The following is a 21,609-nucleotide window of genomic DNA, read 5'->3' as shown; positions in this document are numbered from 1 at the left end:
AAGGTTGCTCGTTAGTGTCTAGTGCAGGAAATTGACCTATCAGGTGTGATTGGACAGAGATTTGGGACTCCCTCCTCAAATGTGACATTTTAATTCTGATTGAATGTGCTTGTGCAGATTCCAAGACACATAAGAGGTTATCCCATGATTCTGCAGGTCGTTGACAAATGCCTCCACAAAATCCACACTGTCTCTCCTCTCTTCTCCACCTCCTCTCACCCATCTCACAACAGGTGTCATTAAAGGTCTAATCACTCATGATCAACATCACATGATGTAATCTTTAAAACCATGAGAGATCTCAAGCTTTAAATTAAAAATACCTCATCTATGGCACATGGCTCAGATGAATGAGCTTGTAGCAACACATTTTTAAAGAGGCTTCATCAATTTTGACTAGATTTGATAATAAGGCTTATTCGGTAGTGCCACATTCATTTTTGCACAAAGATGTCTAAAACCCCATTAGCTATGTCACCCCCCATTAGATAATACCACGATCACGATGATAACCCATTGTTTATGTGTACATCCTGCCAACATCCAGGAAAAAAAAAAGTGAGCTTAAACAACTGTGATTTAAGGACCTCTCTTCTAATCAGGAATTACCTTCCATCTGGCCGTTTTACTCCTTGAATAGTAATGCAAACTTTTCTAGGACCACCAGAATTTCGATGCTCATTTAACCAGATTCCCTGCAGCCAGCTCCATAAAAATCAGGTAAGCTTGAAGCCTCTTTGTGAGTACCCTATTGCAGACAGAAAAAAAGTATTCATATGAGGTAGAATTTGATGGCATTCTTCTCCTGTGTAAGAGAACGGGGTTGTACCTGCATAATTTCTCATGTACGCAATGCTTGAAACATTTCCAAGACTACTGAAAAATGGATAATTCCCATTTTCTAGTGTTAAGTGGCTAAGATGGCCTTCAATAATTACAACATGCTGGTTGCATCATCTCTACCCATTAAGATTGCCTCCATCAACAGCTTTGTTGTACAAGTGGATCACAAGGTTTCCATATAATATTGGCTGGCCTTTTTTAGTGATAGGGATGTGATGCTTTCTGTACTCCTTTTCTTAGCCATTATGTGGAGGAAGTTGCAATGAGGTTGTAATGCATGATGGTGGAGGATGAAATAAGGTTGAGCGGGAGGGGCCTGCAATTAAGTGGTGACAGTGCAACTGCCACCTATTGAAGTAGAAGATAAGAGAGCTACCCCTAGGGTAAAGTTAAATAGAACAAAGCATTCTGGAGTTAAAATGAGGAGAACCTAAGCAGGAAAGTCTGCACATGAGAAGTGCAGGAGTAGACAGAAGTTTGTGTTGATAGATAAAAGAGCTACTCCTAGGGTAAAGTTAAGTAGAATAAAGCATTCCGGAGTTAAAATGAGGAGAACCTAAGCAGGAAAGTGTGCACATGAGAAGTGCAGGAGTAGATATACCTCATATTTTAAGACCTACTTTGGCATCCCTCAACACAAACTTCTAACAGCAGCTCAAAGTTTATCCTTGTTGTCAAAACTTGCGTTGGCAAGGTCCCAACCCTCATCTGGGGTCTTTTTCAGGAGGAGCCATTGCTAACCCCATTGAGACCTTTGTATTCCAACTTGCTGGCCAACCCTTTCCAACCCTGTTGACAAAAACATTGAAAGCCGTCCGTTGGCAAGTTGGGAAAGCCCACACTGCCAAATCACATTAAGTTTGGCCGTCTAAAAGTAATGTCCTACCTAGTTGTCACCGAGTTGCCCATGGAGAGATTGTGACTGCTACCTTAAGGGCAGATCTGTAATTGCCATTGTGGTGTTGCTTAAACCTTTCAACCAACTTTTTCACGGGTTGTAATCTTGCGCATTCATCAACTTGATCCTCCTCACGCAGTTGAGCCTGTCTGAGAAACGCAACTAGCTAGACGACATGGCGCAATGTTGTGGTGTTGGGATTCGTTTTCGTTATTCATTTTTCACAGTTTTCAAAATGTTTTGGGGCCGCTGTTTTCATTCCATTGGGACGTTTTGACAACTATGGTTTTTCATGTGACCAGCTTGCTACAGTGGTACTTCAAAATGTACAATCAGGTGATGTTACTTATAAAAACAACTTTACGGCATTTGTTTAAAAAGAAATGGCATTCTCACAAACAACTGGCATGCTATAACCTTAGTTACTTTTTTATGCCAGGGCCCAGACCTGCCAAATGCCAAGACAAAATCTTCCTCCTCTGATAGGTATCACTAGTGAGCATCCCATCATTGATGACTTCACATGAGCTGAAAAGGAAAACATAATTTCAGTGTCTGAAGCATCACAGAATGCTGAGATGGCAAGTATAAATAGTCACTATCAATCATATTAAAGAGAGACCTGGCATATCATCTAAACCCTCATCAAGATGTCGATAATGATGGCCCTGTTCAAACAGATCTTTTTGATATGTTAGTGTACCACTTTGATAAGCCACGTCATTTGAACAAAAAAGTGGATCGCGTTAATGAAAGTACCTCCGGTACAATCCTGCTGAGTGAATCTTCCATATCCAGAGGGACATCTGGGCTTGCATTCTCATTGATGGTCAAACTAGCAGAAGTGTGCATCACTGTTACCATTAATGAACCCTTTTAAATAAAAAAACAAAAGATGCATCATACTTTGACGTCAGGATATGAAATCTAACATACACCATATTAATACATATAAGGGAACGCACGAGTCAATTTATGTAACACCAAGAAACAGAACTCCGTGTATATGGTCCAAAAGGACGAGGCCCGCTATATGCTCCCTCTCTCTCTCTCTCTCCCCCCTCTTAGTGACCTCTCAGGTGCATAGAGCCAAAGGATCCCACGATCCCTTCTGAGAGCCAGGAGGACCTTCAGGTGGCTAAATGACGGCTAGAAACCGGAACAAAAAACCCTCATCCCAGAATGTAGGGTGATCTCAACCAATCTAGGGCACAAAGGTGCCAAGAGAGTCCTGTGGGGGTCGATGAGAAAAAGATCCCTTTGGGGCAATGTCATAATTCTCCCTAAGTGTAGGAGTCTGAATCTGTCCAAGTAAAAGGAGCCTCGCATTCTGAACATTGCAGCTGAAAAAAGGCTACCTCTTCATAGGATTGGCTGCATCAATCCACTTCCACTCACCATGATCCCAATGAAGATTCTGATAGGACATCCAACATACAGCCATAAGCACAGAGACCCAAGGGTTACAATATCAGACGGTCATGGGTTGTCTATCAGCCTCATCCTCTGATCTAGGAAGCCTCTGTCTCAAAAAAGGTCTCATGCTACTCCAAGCTCTGATAATGGCAGTTATAAGTACCTTAGTACAAATGAAACATGAGCTGAGCATCAAAACTCCTCCACCACGAGGTACATCCAGAGATGTAAAACATAAATAAATTCTTCCAAGTCTCAGTGCTGCCTGGAAGGAAGCCTCTCACCGCTAACTTGCAAAGCATGGCACTGTATATCCAGATCTACAATATTCAAACCCCCTTCCTGTCTAGGATGTATAACAGTCTCCCAAGCAACTCTGGCCCGAGTACCAAGTGTACCATCCAAACCTAACCAGAGAAAGTTGTGGACCAATCTCCACAACTGGCCGATGCATCATGAGAGAAGCACCAACATGAGGCAATGAACCAAGTTGAGGCAAGAATTACTTGGTTAACCACCAAGGCTTTGGAGGCTAGAACTCCAAGGAAGAACCTCTTATGCTCGTAAGTACTTGTGCCAACTCTTGTGCAGGTGATATATCAACCTCAACTTGACACCCAAAATATCTCACAGTACAGCGTCTGTCAATCCAAGTAAAACCGAGCTCTACACCCAATTCACTCTTTGCGAGTCACTAATCCAAAAGCCAACAGACTTATGCCAATCAATAAGAGCCCCTGCAGCTAGGCAAAACTCCTCCAATGCAATCCAAAAGGAACATAAACATATGTAAGAGGCCTCAAGGAACATAGCAGTATCATCAAAAAGCTCAGAGTCCAAAAGCTCGCCCTCACTGCGCAAAGGTAGACTCAAACCAAAAACTCGCAGTGGAGCGAAGAAAGATGCTCATAGCCTAGGCAACAATGAGATATAAGAGGGGGGCTCAGGGGCATCCCTGTTGTAGAGATCTGGAAGCAATCACCTCTACCACCATATGCAAGCACACTACTGTGAGCATCTCAATAGAAGCATGAAATACCTCCGATCTAGTGCTGAGAAAATCCCATGCATCTAAGGGTGCCTTCGGTTTGGCCACCCACATCCAGGATTTCACCATTCCATATATAACCCCCACAACACACAACCCCCCCCCCCCCCCCCCCCCCCCCCCCCCTTTCCCCCCTCCCACAAACAAACAAAAAAAAAAAAAAAAACTGACTCACTACATACAGGTTCACTTCCACCATGACCTGGATGATGTGTATCATGATCGCATATCTACCGCCAACTCTAACAACTTGACCCTTCAGTCCCTTTCCATACACTCACAACCCAGCTGCTCCACTGCCAAACCCCCTTGTGGGTCCATATCTTAAAACAGTTGGTATGATGATGAGTGTAGGCCCACCTGCCTCTACGTTTTGCAAGAGCAAGTGACCTTGCAAATCACGAAGCGCAAAGCGAAACGGATTTTTCGTCGTGTTACTCCACGCACAAAGCGAGTTTTCCTAGTGAAGCGCGAGAATGAATTATCCCAACTCTTTCCAAGTGTGGACAGCAAGGAGGTCTGGCACAAGCTCCTGGAACACCAACCACCCACACCCAGTACCGACCCCCTCAGTTGGCACACGTAAGGACAAACCTCTACCATGCACCCAACCAACCACTTTTTGCCCCACCATCTGACAACTGCTCCACCCAATGTTGCTCACCCTTCTCAACATGGAGAGGGTATGGCAACGGATGCTGTGCGGCTCGACGACTGCAGACGTCTACACAAAGAGCACCACAGACTGTATCATCGTGGGCCTTCATTTCAGACCGTGTGTGACACCCTTGCCCCTCTCCTTTACTATATCTGGCACCTTTCCCATCATACTCACCCCCTCCCCCCCCAAAAAAAAAACAAAAATCCCGCCTCTCACTACACAGGTTCACTTCCACCACGACCTGGATTATGTGTATCATGATGCTATATCTACCGCCAACTCCAAGAACTTGACCCTCAGTCCTGCTCCATACACTCTCACAGCCCAGCTAACCACCATTTTGCACAACTCGGTTGAAAACTCCTTTCCTTCTACACACCTTAAAACATTTGGTATGATAATGAGTGTAGGGCCACCCACCTCTGCCTTTTGCAAGAGCAAGTGACCTTGCAAATCACGAAGCGGGAAGCGCAATGGATTTTTCATAATCAATGCACAGACCAAGTCTTCCTAGTGAAGCACGAGAATGAATTATCCCCACTCTTTCCAAGTGTGGACAGCAAGGAAGCCTGGCACAAGCTTCGGGAACACCAACCACCCACACCCTGTACCGATCCCCTCAGCTGGCACACATAAGGACAAACCTCTACCATGCACCCAACCAACCACTTTTTGCCCCACCAGCTGACCACTGCCCCACTTAATCAACCCCTTTCACTGTCACAAATGTCACTGCAGCCATACAAAAACTCCCGAACAGGCATACCAGGGGAATGAGGATTACTAGCGGAGCATTTTGCACACATGTGACACCGTTGCCCCTCCCCTAGCGCACACGCTCAACAGAGCTTTAAGCCATGGCTCAATTTGGCCAAAGCTTATGGATCTGTCTTAGAGTCTGAGCTCAGCTCCATTGCGGAGATGCAAGGATACTCGTACTCTACCCTGGACCATGTTTTCACACTGAGGGCCATCACTGAGGAGGCCAGATCCTAGAGACACCAGGTTTACGGCTGCTTCTTTGTGAACTTCCACAAAGCTTTTGACACTGTCCCCCAGGCACGCCTCAAGCTCATGCAAGCTTTGGCTGTACCATCGGAGATGATATGGGGGATCACAGCACTTAATGAGTTAGTTGCTGGCCAGGTCAGAGCCTCAGGAGGAATGCCACCCGAGGTCACTAGCACTAATGGGGTGAAACAAGGCTGCCCTCTTTCTCCGACTCTATTTGGGCTCTACATTGATAGATCTCCAACTTCATTGACATACTAGGTGGCACAAGATCTCCTCTAGCAGGCACCTTAGTCCTCTCTCGGTATATGCAGATGATATAGTGCTAGTTTCAGATTCAGTCAAGGGACTACAGAGGCACCAGGATGCATTGCACACCTAGACTAACGAGAGGCAAAGCAACTCTAGCCCTTCCACACACACACACGGTTTTCAAACACTTCCAGGAACCTAGTACCAAAGGATGTACGGAGCCTCCTTGGGGCCAAACCTCGGGGAGGAGGATTGACACCTTAGTAACCTGTGCGGTGATGTACGGAGCCTCCTTGGGGCCAAACCTCGGGGAGGAGGATTGAGAGGCTCCAGATTATGATATTTTCCCGCATGATCCAGAGCAAACCGTCGGTATCACACCCTATCATCTTGCCAGAGTTCAGGGCAGCCCACCTCTGCAGCCTAGATGGCCACAGGTTACGCAAACTTGCTTGGGAGTCCTCCCAACAACTAGCAGAGGGGCATGGTCAACTATGGTATACTGGGGTCACCAGTCAGTTTCTCACACAAGGCATCTAAACTGTACCGCCACCCTTTTAGTACAGTTTAGATGTCCCCTCCCTCCGCCTCACCCATCAGGATATCAACCGGATCATCCGGTCGTATCTCCTCAGCCTACACACCCACACACCACATGGCTTGCACACCCCCCCCCCACCCCCCCCAAAAAAAAAAAGCTACCCACAAGGATGCAGTTCTACAGAGATCACGTCTTGAGGGTCACAGCAAATAGATTCATCCAGAGGCCAAGATACCTGCACAGGCACATGTCACATGCCATGCGGATTGCGATTGGACAGAGTAGGGTCTCATCCCACCACCTTAAAGTGGAGACAGGGAGAGCAGAGGGCATTGCCAGAGAGGACAGGATCTGTCAACTCTGCTCCACGCCACACAGAGGTCGAGACAGAGGATCATTGACTTTCCCAACCAGCATTGCCAGGGACTTTACCTGAAGAAGCTCAGCAGGCACGGAGAGTCACAACAGGGAACTCTTCAATTTCGTTAAGTCTTTTTTCCATGGCCAAGTACAATAGGGAACTCTTGTACCATTTTCAGTCTCATAGACCCATTGGATCTTTGGGAGACGTTTAAAATGGCTTTCTTTTCTCTCTCAAGATAAAAAGCACAATAGACAAGAATTCATGATTGGGCATAAACACATATCAGAAGAGGAGCAAAATTGTGGAGCTCGAGCTCCCCCATCATGCTCACACTTCCCCCATCATTTTGGCCACCAATTTCTCCCCCCCAAACACAACGGAAGCATGGCTTCTATCCCAACGTGATCACTTCCACAAATGTTGTATTCCTAATCACGGTCCACTTCCCAGACTTTCCCAAGGAACACCATGAGCATTGTCTTTGGTAGAGGTCTTCATAGAGGAGGATGCCACATGATGAACCCCACTGGCTTCATTGCCCCTACTACTCATTGTACACAGGCCACGTAGTACGTGGGCCTTTTTTCTTTGGTTTTTCTTTGTTTTGTGTGTTTCCATGGTTATGTTTATGATCTTCAGTTTACAACATGGAACATAAGTAACACTTTTGGTCACACAGACCCATTGGGTCTTTAGTAAAGACGTTAATAAAACCTTTCTTTGTTTCTTTTCTTTCTGAAAGAAAGTGCAGGTGTATGCCCTGATTTTATCACATACATTATATATATATATATATATATATATATATATATATATATATATATATATATAATCATGATCACTTTCCCTTTTTATGTATCTTTCACACTCACCTTGCCACCAACACTTTTGAAGTTTCAGATTACTTCTCTATTGCACTAGTTTTAACCTTACTTTGAATTCCCAAACCCCCACCACTCTTCTGGGCCTTTCAGTTTTACCTATTGGTTCACTGTGGGTTTTTCCATTATGCTGTCTGCATCACTCTTGCAATCCTCTTCAACAGCACCTTTGATTTGTTCAAATATTTGTGTCATGACTTACCTCACTGTATTTGCCCCCTCCTTTTCTTGCCTTACTTGTTCAACATGTTGCCAATCACACAAGTAATTCCTGTTGATCCACCCCTCAATTATGACTCAGCACACACATTTTAAATCACATGTCAATAATCGCATCCCCCCGAAGGCATATATGGCCATGGCCTAAGTATGGACCTGCTATTAGACATTAAACAGTTAGTGAAAAGCCATGATATGCATGGTGCAACTAAAGTAAACAAAATTTATTTTTCAAAGTACTATGATGTGTGCTTCATACAAGGTTCTAAGAGAAAATATGGCAAGAAACACAACCAATAGCTGCTTGCAGTGAACGTATACTTACCAAACAGATTTGCCAAGGCAACTTGAAAGAACTTAATTTCAGGAACTGCACGATAGATCTTGTCTGTTATTATGTGGCAGCCTCTGTCACATAGATGCACACAAAATATTTCTGCTTAAACTGGTCCCAAAAGTTGAGCTTAGTGGCTTAAAAGTTTACACATTTTCTCTAAAATCAAGTGTTCAAAAAGGAGTGAAAGACAAACAAAGGTTTCTCACCTTACACATGGTTCAAGCTCAATAACTTTCTGAACCCACTCGGTGTTGGATGGTACAGAGATTGAGACTGAAAGAGAACACTTAAAGGTTCAAAGGAGGGTAGCAACAAGCAAGAATTAAAAGTATATATATATATACCTAGATGAATCCAGGAACATGCCCAAATTCACCTTATAAGAAAGTGCAATTTATAACCTCATGGTAGTCATCCACAAGACAATAAACCATCAACTCCATCATGCATAGTATGGACTAGATACTACGACATCCCCACTAACGTCATCAGTGCCCAATAGTGGGTGTAGAACTTGGTATCAATATATGCTCCCACACACACCCACACAGCATACATTCATACAAAGGACTAAGTTTTTGTCAGAGCTCCGGAGATACAGGGCAGACTTAGCCATAATGAAGCCTAGCACCAAGAATCATAACAAATAGAAAGAATTATTACAACAAAAAGGTAGTTGATAGGGCATATGCACTACTAAAGATAGAAAGAATTAACACAATATCAACTGGCTGCAACTTAGGACGAAAACATCACAATGTGAAATTTGCATGTCCACTAATACAGAATAAAGATATACCTAGATGAATCCAAGAACATACCCAAATTTATTTATTTATTTTTTTTTTTTTCAGAAAGAGACTTCTATTAAGTATGAGAAAAACATACAACAATCACAGCTATAAGCCGGAAGAGAATAGAATCACCCCAATATGTAAGGTGATTTCAACCACTGAGGAGCATCATGATGCCATGTAAGACTTGTGGTACTAGAGGAAAAAGAAGATGCCATGGTCCCATTCCCGCATAAATATCACACGCTTCGCCTGCGCAGAACGAGAGGGCCCCTAAATGCGAGCCCAAGTAGCCATAAGTGTGTGGATGATATCACCCCATATAGTACTAATGCACTGAGACCCAAAAATCTGGACACCCTCAATAGCCTCCGTGCATCTAGCTCTCTAGATCTGCCATACTGTAATACTGGCAATAATCTCCCAACTAGTGTCAATCCTCTGTCTAGGGGGTGTATAATCAGAGTGAGGAACATCCTGCATCTCTCCCATCCTGACCATTGCATATAACGAGATGCACCAAGTGGCCAACCAACCTCATCCCTAATGAACTTGTTCCACATAATAGGTTGTCGGTCAGCCTCGTCCAAAGACCTAGGAAGCCTTTGTCGCAAAAAATATCTCATGCTTCTCCATGCTCTGACAATGGCTCCAATAAGAGGGGAAGATGGTGCCCTAATATCAGCAGCCTCTGTGAACAAAAAACGTGTGTTGGGCATCCAGTCTCTCCCGACCCTGGGTGTACATCTGGAAATCTGAGACAAGAAAAAATCCTTCCAAGACTCAGTGCCTGGTAGGAAACCTCTGACCACAAGTTTACAAAGCAACGCCCTGCATTGAACATCCGGATTGATAATATTCAAGCCCCCCTCTCTTTTGGGCTGAATAACTGTGAGCCAAGCTACCTTGGTACGAGGGTGAGGTGCCATCCAAGCCCGACCAGAGAAAATTTCGGATCAATCTCCGCAATTGGCCAATGCACGCACGAGAGAAGCACCAACAAGAGGCAATAAACCAAGTTGAGGCAAGCAAAACCTGAACATGCCCAAATTCACCTTATAAGAAAGTGCAATTTATAACCTCATGGTAGTCATCCACAAGACAATAAACCATCAACTTCATCATGCATAGTATGGACTAGAATTAAAAGTATCAATAAGAACTCAACAAAGTTGGGACTTGAGAGGAGAATTCGCATTACTAAAATCTATTATGCATCCCATTGCTTCCAAAAAAAAAAAACTTGTTCATTGACTGGTCTAAATGCTTTAACAATACTGCCCAAATGAAATTTAGTTAACATGAAAATGAAGACAAAATTCATTAATCGTGGAATTCATAGTGGGGGAACTTGTGTCCTCTTCTATGCAAAATTATCATCAAGCATGTGTCAACTTTGTTTGAGTTTATGCCGATCATAATGTTTAGCAATGTCAAGTGCAAGTATCCCTACCCTTATCTCAATAAAGTACATGATGATTCTTGTTGTGCATGATGACCTATTTCATTAACAATTTATCTGAGGACTGAGCCCTGGTTGCTTGTATTAATTGTCAAGAAAGTGCATTGATAAGGGTGGGGAAACTAAGCTTTTTCTAAGCGGAGAGTACTCTAGAAGGCCTTTTACAAGGCTAGGCATTTGAGTTGTAAGAGAGACTAGGGTTCTTTTCCCTCGAACAATTATCTTTCCTAACTAGTGCAGGTCAGTAATCAACTCTTGACAGATTAACACAACAATCATGGCTGTGCCGGAACCATAGATGCTAAGAACCAGAACAAGAAACAAAAGCAGTGTGCGTGTGAGGAAATCAGACCGGTGAAGTAAAATAACCAAAAGGGAGGGAAAAGGCTTGTGCAACGGCACACCAGCAAATTGATATGATTTACAAGCATAGTTGATATTACATTCAAATACACGAACGGGAAACATGGGTAACAATATGGTCAAGACACTCAGTTTCAACATTCCCAAGGTATGAAACACAGATTCCTGGTAACTGTGACTTCAAACGCATGCTCAACAAAGATTATGTTTCTCATTTATGGAGCATTTATAGCTCCCCCCCCCACCCCCTTTCAAAAGTGCTAAGCTGAATGTGCAGGTTTTAGAGCTTCTAGCTAAAACCTTTTTTCATTGAATCATGGATGAATCATATTATCATTGCCATGAATCAATCAAGACCCCCAGTGCATGCAATGACCTTATTATGGAAGGCGTTGGCTAGGGCCATCCCCATGAGGCGCAAACTTCAGGCCAGCTTATAGAAAGTGCCCAAGATGTAGATCTACCACATAGGATTTTATGCATAGATGTTAAGGGGCTTCTGGACCAGAATATCTAGATGGAGAAAGGGAGTATTTAGAGTGCACTTATCTTGCTCACATTGGTTGCTAGGCAAAAGTGTGGGGCATGCAGATGGCAATAACTTCCTATTCTCTTTCATAAGATTTACATATTTATGGGGAGATTTGGGTTTCCAGGATTTGGATCCTTGCATATGACAATAAGTGACCTCCAAACCAATGTCCATTCTATTGCCAAGGATCCTTTAGGCTGCCCCATGATAATACTTTTCAAAGATAGAAGGCTCCCTACGGGATGCCTTGAATCAGATGAGGATAAGATTTTCCACATGTGTTCTAGGTGCTGCAGGAAGTCATCTAGAGGCCTCGTCAAAGCTTGTGTTTGGAAACATGTTTTGCTAGAAAGAGGGGCCTAGAAACAGCTCTTGGCTGCCCCTCTTCTGGACCTCAAATGGCCACAAAATTTGATTCCTGGCATTTTTTACTCATGATAAGTTTGCATACTAATTTTGGGGCCTTTCTGAGCATTTTTTTGAAATGTTAGATCCTTTGAGGACTATGGTTTGGATTCTCTTGATGTCTGCTGCTTGATGGTTGGCCTAACGGGTTGTGGAGGTTGCCTAAGCCCTCCTGGTGCACAAAGCTACCTAGATGCAAATTTGAATATTGTTACCCCACATCCAATGCCAATTTACCTTTGGCGCCCGAGTCTTGTTAACCACGAAAAAGGACACCGTGATATTGTCAATGGGGGCATGCTCTGGCTGTACATGTAATTTTTATGGTTGCTTGAGAATTGAAAGATAAGCTTTGATGCCACATACAGTCCAAGCAAGAAAGAATTTTATTTAAGTATTTAAATGGGACTTTATCTTGTTTATATCTTGTAGGTGTCTTACCATTTCCATCTCTTTCATGCCTATCATGATAGCAAATTTTGAGGCAGGTTGGATGTTGAAGCCCTCTTCCTTCCTAATTAGCATGGCTTTGCAATCTACAAGTTTGTAACAATCGTCTGCTTTCCACCTACTGTTTGTTGAAAGCCCAGCTTAGTGGCTATCTTGAGATAAGGTTTTTTATCTTTTGCCAGATAGCGTTTTCTCAGATTTTTTGTTAACTAGGGTTCCTTGTTTTCACTAATGTTTTGCTGTTTATACACTTCTGAAGCCCCTGTATGGCTAGAATTTGTTGCCCAAGCTGGTGGATTGATCTCTTCCCAGTTGAAGAAACTCTTTTGCAAGCAACGAGCTGGAAATGATGCTTTCTGCTCAGCTGAAGCGTACAGAAGCTGCATCAAGCTGTGTGGACTGATTTCTATGCCATAAAAGGCTTCTCTCACAAACAAAGAGTCATCTGAAAAACCAACCCACCATAGGACTGCCTTGGAGAATTTTCATAGGCATGAGGTACGAAAGGCTGTAGTAACATTTGAGAGAGAGAGAGAGAGAGAGTTATATTAACGTCTACGGAAGACCTCAAGGGCCTATGAGACCAAAAGTAATACAATGGTACCATGGATATACTGGGCCATGGAAAACTGAAAGAAAAAGTAAAATGTAAACATCTGACAGTACATGTGATCAACAGTTGATCCTGTGTAGAGTGAGATATGCTGTGATCAGCTAATGACGATACCCGCCTCAGCCAGAACCGATCTGATGAGAGAAAGAGAGAGAAGTAATTAATGTATATGACAGAACCAAAAGGTCTATGAGACCAAAAAGATATTACATATGATCCATGAATAAACTGGATGTCAGGACAACAGAAAAAAATAATAGACTGGCTGCTGAAAGGATCGACAGAGTCAATGTACTACATAGACCCCATGTTTACGCAAGAAAGTAGGCAGCAGAAGAACCTCGTGTGTCCGGACTCATAATGTGTCGTCCTCCTGATGAACCGTGTACCTGGCCTCAATATCCACCACCTCCCAGATCTGGAGCTAGCAAGTGGAGGGTCTGGGTTGCCAAGACCAGGGCCGTCTGGCTCTCTAGGGGGACTGTGCTGTCTCTCGGAGGACTCCCCAGGTGCATGGTTCCATGGGGACGTCTAGCTCTCTCCCAGCGGATCTCATATAGGATAAGTGTCAAATGGAGCTCTCTGGTGGGGGCCAAAGACGTCAGTTGATGGACGTCTGTGCGTATCTTCGGTGGCTGCCTCAATAGTCTATCTTTGTGGTGCATCAGCTCCATTAGGTATTGTCCCAAGCATCTATGTTCTTTGTATTGTAATACCCATGACAAGGGCACAAAACCCTCCTTGAAGCGACAATGTTAGTGTCAGCATATCTCATAATAAACTAGGCATCTATGTATGTAATGCTCCTCAAACTCAATCTCCCCAATACTGAATATCTTGCATACTAGTTTCTCTATCTCGTGGCATGCCCTCTGCTCTCCTAGTCTATTATGTACCTAACCCTAATCCTCGGGGTTAGGTCCTAATCTCGGCAAGGTTGGGAAGCCTTGCCATCAGGGGAAGGCTGCATGCACGTTACAGGTGGCTAGGGTTCATTATTATTAATAACCCATGGTTACTGGCTAATTGCTATAGTAGTCACTACATAAGTTACTTATGGATTATTGTGGTGATAGACTATTATACTTGATAGTTGGTCTTTGCCTGGACCAAAGTAGTCTTACTCCTGCCATGGTTCACAAGCAGTCTTGCGGAGGATCCCTTAGCACATGCTCTAGTGGTATGGGACACCAAGGTTGACTAGCTTGGCTTGTGGGGACTCAAACCCCTTTTTTTTTTCCGAAAACAAGATCCTTCTATTAGTTAACAAAAAACAGCCTCGAAGGGCTAAATACAAACTCGCCTCCATGCATGGAACAAGGACCAAAGAACAAAAGGGAAGGAAGGATGCACTTCACCTCCAACTGGCCGCTCTATGAGGAGAAGGCTATCTCATACAAGTGGTGGGGGAGGGAATAACCGCATCACTGGTCTCTAGTGCCAAGTGGGCTCACCACCTCCATTTGTGAGAAAAGGGCCAGGTCGCCAGAGCCTCAGGAAGGCTTCCCAACGCTTCCGCAAACGGTCAGAACCACCCTAAAGCTCCCCCCATTGGCCGCAAAGGGTATGGATGATGTCAGGCCAGATGCTCCTAATGGACTCTACACGCAAAGTGTGGGTGCCTTTGCTGCATCGAGCTCTCTAGATGTGCCATGTGGCAATGCTGCTACAAATCTCCCATCTCTGCCATGAACCAAGAGTCCAGTGACCAGTAGATGAGGCTAGGACTGGCACTGTTGATATGCTAAGGTGAGAGACTTGAAGGGCTAGCCCCCCACCTTCCAAGGGACCTAGCAAGTCCCATGCTCAACGCTCCCCATGATACATCAAGCTGGACCCTAGCATGTGGCCACTAGGTGAACGGATCAAGGGGTTCCAAATCAAGGGCCGCCCCCAGGCTCGGTGTACAGGCTGAAATCCTGACCAAGAGGAAATCCTTCTATGACCAGTAGATGAGACTAGGACTGGCACTGTTAATATGCTAAGGTGAGAGACTTGTAGGGCTAGCCCCCCACCTTCCAAGGGACCTAGTAAATCCCATGCTCAACGCTCCCCATGATACATCAAGCTGGACCCTAGCATGTGGCCACTAGGTGAACGGATCAAGGGGTTCCAAATCAAGGGCTGTCGAAGACGATCCTCGGAGGCTGACTGCTAGAGGGCCAGCCTAAGGTGATCCCATGCTTGTAATAGGCTAGCTACAAATCTTACCTAAAAAGCTGGGGTAAAGCAGCGACTCGCGAGCCCACATCTCTATGAAGATCCATCTAGTGCTCTGCGGCCAAGGGCCGCCCAGGCTCGGTGTACAGGCTGAAATCTTGACCAAGAGGAAATCCTTCTATGGCTCGCCACTTGGGAGAAGTTCTCTAACAATCAACTTGCCCAACAAGGCACGACTCTGAATGGCAGGGTTGATGACGCCTAGGCCCTTGGTTGTTACAGTTTGCTTCCTTGGGCTCCGCCGTGAGTACCTTCCGCTCCTTTCTAGGCTAGGAGCATTGGTGGGTTCGGTGCTTGAGGCTGGCCCCACAACAGCTTCAGTGGTGGCCAGAGCAGCTGGACTACCTTCGGTCAGAGTTTTGGTTCCTGACATCTCCTCCCTTCCGAAGGTCATTCAGCTACCTAGGATAGGGGGGGATGGATTGATCAGAGAGTGGAGTTTTCGGGGCTCCCGAACCAGTGCTTTATCTACAGGCAGGTCGGCCACCTGGCCAAGGCCTGCCCTTGCAGGAGACCCCGACCTCCACCGCAGTAGCAGGCCCCCGATGGCCCGCCCACAGATGCGGCTCGGCAGGCAACCTCCGGGACACCTGCTCAGCCCACCGAGACCTCGGAGTGGCAGCCTGGACAGGGGCGCCATCGAGGGAGACAGCCCCAGCAGCATGCCCAGAGACCGATGCAGCAGCAGCCACAGTCTCAGCATCACTGGGTCCCGTGAGGAACAGCTTTTCTACAGGAAGAGACCCCAGCGCCGACTGAGGACCAGGAGATGCCAGCACCCCCTCCTTCGCCCCCACCCCCCCCTCCCGCCTCGCTTCCACCTTCGCCTCCTCTCGTCCCCACTCCGGTTTTGGCAACGGCTCCTTCTCCATCCCCTTCTCCCCCCCCTCCTCCCCCCCCGCTCGCCTCAGCTCCCCGGGAGGCCCTGGCAGTTCCCTGGCGCTCACCTGCAGTCCGGCGGACACTGAGCACCGACCTTGCTCGAGCACCGCAGAGGAGACTTACCATGCCGATTCGGGCTTCACGAATATCCTCTATCCACAATCGGCTGACTCGCCTCGACACTAGATAGCGCTCGGAGGCTTTTGATTATTCCTTCGCACGGCTTTTTGGAGCAGAGGGCCCCCATGAGCCAGCACCCATCAGAGTTCATGTAGTGATACCTCCGGCCCGAGGGGAGGAGGCACTTGATTCAGCGGTGGCCTTCTCATTCCCTCTGTGGCCCTAGCGACCGGGAGTGGATGATGGATCTCGCTCTTAGCACTTTGAAGACTCAGGTAGTTGAGTTTTCTCACCATGTGAGCGATCTGGAGGTGACAGATGTGATAGGCCGACTATGGGAGTTGGCTCATTTTTTCCTTGATCCCGGGAGTGTGGATGCCTCCTGTATTCGACATCTGGTGGTTCGCATAGTGGCAGACTTAGCACGCGACCCTGGATATGTATGCATACACGAGGTTGCTCTGTCTGAGCGGGAGGCAGTCGCCATGGGACAGCCACTGGCACCTGATCCGAGATTCTTGCAGCACACCGGGTGGGTAGATTCGTAGCCGCTCGGATGGGGACTATTCTCCATCCAAGCCGCTTGCGAAGGCCCGCCGTACGGCTGAGACAGCATCCACCTTAGCAGGTCATCCATGAGGATCATCTCATGGAATGTACAGGGCCTTGGCGGCGCACACTATACACGTTACCGTGGTTGCTTGAGGCAGGAGCTTCAGAGATGCCTGGTTGGGGGCAGTATTGATATTTTGATGATGCAGGAGCACCATTTGGGTGAGAGCAGGATCCGGAGATACGGTTCGGTGATGCCTGGTAGATGGGACACCTTTTGGTCTGCAGGGTTTGGCCCCTTGGGTAGGCAGGGAGGAGTATGTATGGTCATTGCGGATGTATGGCGGCAGGCCATTGTGGATGGCGGGATCATTGTGCTTGGTAGAGCACAGTATGTCATTCTGAGGATGCATGATGAGCTCTTTGGCGTGCTCAATGTCTATGCGCCCAACCATGCTAGTGCCAGAGCAGAGTTCTGGACCCAGGTTACGGATGCATTGCCAGAGGCCGCAGAGACATGAGTTTTACTATCGTCGCCAAGCCTCTCAGTGGACGCAGCTTGGTGATAGAGTGACTGGGGAGTTTTTTGAGATTACTGGACCTCGCCATGCTCGAGCAGGAGTCCGCTAGCTCAGGAGGCAGGACGGATCGGTAGCCACCACTGAGCTCGGGGAGATCAGAGCCATTGCCACTGAGTTCTATAGAGACCTGCTTTCAGCGGAGCCAACCACTGAGGCTCGGGATGCTTGCAGACAGACTGTGTGGGCCCATGTGCAGAGGAGGGTCACAGATCGTATGCATATAGTTCTGGATGAGCCTCTTTCAGAGGTTGAGCTTGATGAGGCCTTGAGAGCCCTTCCGCGCCACAGTTGCCCTGGGGAGGACGGATCGATGCCTGCCTTTTTTATGCGATATTGGGACCTTTTGGGGCCAGGCCTCCGCAGGGGCTTTCAGTATGTTTTGGACACTAGGGTGATGCCTCAAAGCTTTTCAGAGGGCTTGATCTTTCTTATCCCCAAGGGGGAGGAAGTACCAGATGATATTCGGCATTGGAGACCTATTACGATCCTCAATACTGTCTACAAGGTCTTAGCAAAGGCCTTGAGTTTGAGGATCCAGCCCTTCCTGGGGGAGTTGATTCATGCTACCGAGACAAGATTCGTCAAGGAGCGTAGTATCCTTGACAACATTTTCACCTTCTCGGAGGCGACGGCCCGAGCTAGATTTCTCGGTGAGGACCTAGTCGTGATGCTTCTCGATTTTGAGAACGCATACGATCGAGTCGATTGGAGTTTCTTAGAGGGCACGATGCTTCGCCTGGGCTTTGAGCCAGTTTGGATTCGAGGAGTGGCGGCTTTATATTCCACAGCTTGTAGCCAGGTGCTGATGGCAGGAGGACGGGGGCAGAGTTTTGAGTTGACCAGATCAGTCCGTCAGGGGTGTCCTCTCGCCCCGTTTCTTTTTCTCTTCTTTGCTGAGGCTATGAGCATGTATCTGACGGTAGAGGAGGTTGGTTTGAGAGGACTCCAGCTCCCAGTCCGGGGGAAGGACCTGCTCGATGCTGAGTTTGCTGATGACACGGGTTTATTTTTGCATGGCCAGGAGGCCAATCTTCAGAGGGCATAGCAGTCGCTTCAGGTTTTTAGTGCAGCTTCGGGAGCATTGATCAATTGGCGCAAGACAGTGGCCTTTTGGATCAGTAGCGCTCCCACTCCGGCATGGAGCCCAGACCCGGGTTTTCGATGGATTCCTCCTGGCACAGCAGTGCAGTATTTGGGATGCCAGATTGGACTAGATTTGTCACCTGAGCAGCAGATTGCCCCGCTTCTTCTGAGCATTCGGAAGAAGCTTTTGTATTGGAGTACAGCTCGGCTATCCTTGGCTGGGAGGGTGGTGGTTGCGAATCAGGTGCTTTTAGCAACCATGTGGTACATCACGTCTTGCTGGATTTTCTCGAGCTCTTGCATCAGCCAGGTACAGAGGCTCATCAGGAACTTTCTTTGGTCTGGGCGGGACGGTCAGGTCGCTTGGGCAGTTATTACACTTTCGCTGGCCCAGGGGGGCTTGGGCATTATAGATCCAGTTGATCAGAGTAGAGCCTTATTGGGGAAGCCTATTGTTCGGGGGCTGCTTCCAGGCGCGCTGAGCCTTGGAAAGAGCTTCTTTTGCAGCGGCTGCAGGCTTGGGCTCCTCCAGCAGGGGGCACTTGGGCACCGGAGATACGATGGATCTTCATAGAGATGAGGAGGACAGGCCTCAGTAGAGGATGGGAGGACAAATTTGCCTTGAGCATCCTGCGAGCTTGGGATTTGCTGAGACCGGGACTCTCTCAGAGACCACCTCCTTGTGATGAGGAGCGGGCCAGATAGCCGCTCATCTAGAGCCCAGCGGTTCGCACAGAGCAGGGTCATATGCTGGGTTCTCGGCCTCGTCTAGCCTGGGGACCATTGGCGGCAGGCCCAGCACGTAGTTTTGGAGACTGGCAGGCCTTCTGCAGTCTCCCAGAGGAGATCCAGATGGAGAGGCTGAGTCACTTCAAAGGGGGGCTGATTATGAGGGATGGCATTCAGGAGGCACTCACAGAGGAGTAGTTCACGCCTCTCGAGCCAGTGGCCCCACGGTGGATGGGAGCCTTTACACAGTTGGAGATCCTGATTACTGTCAGAGCTTGCACTGAGGATGGTAGATGCCTCTACTATGAGATCCAGGATGAGGGCAGACTTCAGAGAGTGGAGGTGGAGTCGCCTTTGGTTGCAGAGTGCATTTTTCAGAGGATACGGGTAGTGGCCACCGCTTCTCGGAAGTGGCATATTGACCCAGACCCTCCAGATGTGGACTCTGATTGGCGCATATGGGCTTATGCAGCGCGCCCCTTGGCTCGGCTCCAGTGGGACCCTGGAGAGTACGAGTGGCATGATCCTTATACATCCCCCGAGGCCACAGAGATCACCTTTTCCCAGTATACTGTTCGGTTGGGGCGACATATTTTGACGGCGAGGAGATTGGGCTCTCCAGCTGCATCGGAGCATTGGCGGCTACAGGGAATCTCATAGGAGTTCCTGGAGGATTTTTGGACCAAGCTCTGGGCTAGTCGACAGGCACACGGGATCTCGACCTTCCAGTGGCTGGTCGCCCACAGGGGCTCTGCAGTTGGCACCTGGCTTGTTTACAGCGGTCTTCCGGCGGCCTGCGGCCGATGCGGCCACCCTATGGAGACACAGAGACATTGCCTATGGGACTGTCCTCAGGCGCAGCAGATTTGGCTCCGGATGCTGCGCATTCTGGCCCCCTCTCTCCAGAGGGTATGTATACGTGGGGTGCCGCTGCTTGGTCGACTTCGTCAGGGCCTGCTATGGGCTATGAGACGGAGCAGGACAGCCAGGCCATCAGATTCATTAGGGGCCAGCCTCGCCTGGTTCCTTCACCGGATTTCTCGTCCGCCGCCGGCTGGACACAGGAGAGGGATCTACGATGGGAGCTCCTCAGCAGCCTCACCATATGGTTCACCTGGAGAGCCCGGTGTTTCAGGGCCTTTGACGGGAGACTGGAGCCACCAGCAGAGACTGTTCGGGGGATTTGGCAGGAGTTGATCCACACTCTGCGAGGACAGTATGACCGCATCCGGGGTGACTCGGATAAGGCGATCTTGCGGCGCCAGGCCTTCCACACCACTTGGCGCAGCGGCCCCTTCTATACCCTACACGCGGGTTCCCCCCGCTGGCACTACAGGCCACCTGTTTGGCTTTTCCCTCCTCCTATTGTATGATATAGCCCCTCAGTCTTTGTACTGATATTTGTATTTTTTTGCACCTAGGGAGAGTCTCCCTAGCTGCCTTGCTTGGATCTCTGCTTTGTTTTCTTATGAGCAGGAGAGGATCTTTTGTAGCCCTACGGGCGTTTTTATATAACAAATGAAAGGATCTTTTCTCGGAAAAAAAAAAAAAACTTGTGCCAGTTGATCTACGCTCCTGATGCATGACTAGTGTTGCATAGAAACCCATTTCGTACCTGGAAACGTACGAAACTTTTTCGTATTGTACGAAACGCGTTTTTTTGTAGCCCGATTTTAATAATGCCCTACAACATGTCGTCATCGCTTCCTACGGTTTTTTCCATGCGCATTTTCCAGAGGCACTTCCCTACACGTTGCTCGATGGTGTGTACCAGCTGGCCAACAATAGTGCTCCCGTGACAGCCCCATGTGCTCCTTGGTGTCCTTGGGCCCCGTGGAGGTCTATTCTAGGGGTAATTTTCTTTTTTTCTTTATGTACGGTTTTCTCTGCAGAGCTCACAGAGAAGCATGTTTTTTTTGCTTTGTGCTCAATATTTCTTGCATATCTTCCTCCCCTTGCTCTATTGAGGCCTAAGGCTACCTACCTTGGGCAATATAGGGTGAATTTGGAGCATTTTTTCAAGGACCAAGACTTTTCTGATTTCTTTATATTATGTGTAGCACTTGCAAGACTAAGGATCTACATTTATCTCCACCTTGTAGGAGGCCTCAAACAGGTGATTCTCTTTGGAACAATGTCACCTTCGAGTCTAGATATGGTGGCTCGGGCTCCGGAAAGTGGAAATGCAACTTTTCCTCACATAAGCACTATGGCAGTGCCACCAGGCTGAAGGCACATTTGTCACAAACAAAGGGTTTTGGCATTGGGCCATGTAAGCATATGCCAAAAGAAATCTATGATAGCCTAAAGGCTTGGAAGGCCAAGCAGTTAGGTATATCCCCCTTGAGTATA

General features: G+C 47.3%; 1 protein-coding gene across 1 annotated transcript in view; it reads right to left on the bottom strand.

Moving 5' to 3' along the window:
- Positions 1–277: 277 nt before the first annotated feature.
- The window catches only part of LOC147642398 (uncharacterized), an 82,497-nt gene continuing 61,165 nt past the window's right edge, over positions 278–21,609 (bottom strand). The window contains exons 3-9 of the mRNA XM_086806015.1: positions 8,678–8,744; positions 8,460–8,542; positions 2,501–2,595; positions 2,364–2,409; positions 2,190–2,269; positions 610–695; positions 278–533 (exon numbers count right to left, since the gene is read on the bottom strand). Coding sequence (XP_086662141.1) covers positions 521–533; positions 610–695; positions 2,190–2,269; positions 2,364–2,409; positions 2,501–2,595; positions 8,460–8,542; positions 8,678–8,744 — 470 coding nt within the window. The 3' untranslated portion in view covers positions 278–520. The remainder of the gene's footprint in view (positions 534–609; positions 696–2,189; positions 2,270–2,363; positions 2,410–2,500; positions 2,596–8,459; positions 8,543–8,677; positions 8,745–21,609) is intronic.

The sequence above is a fragment of the Cibotium barometz genome, chromosome 1, assembly GCF_041138505.1.
Source record: "Cibotium barometz isolate CiBa-2024 chromosome 1, ASM4113850v1, whole genome shotgun sequence".
NCBI classification, from domain to species: domain Eukaryota; kingdom Viridiplantae; phylum Streptophyta; class Polypodiopsida; order Cyatheales; family Cibotiaceae; genus Cibotium; species Cibotium barometz.
Note: the sequence above shows the minus strand (reverse complement) of the source record. Positions and strands in the feature narration are given on the sequence as shown.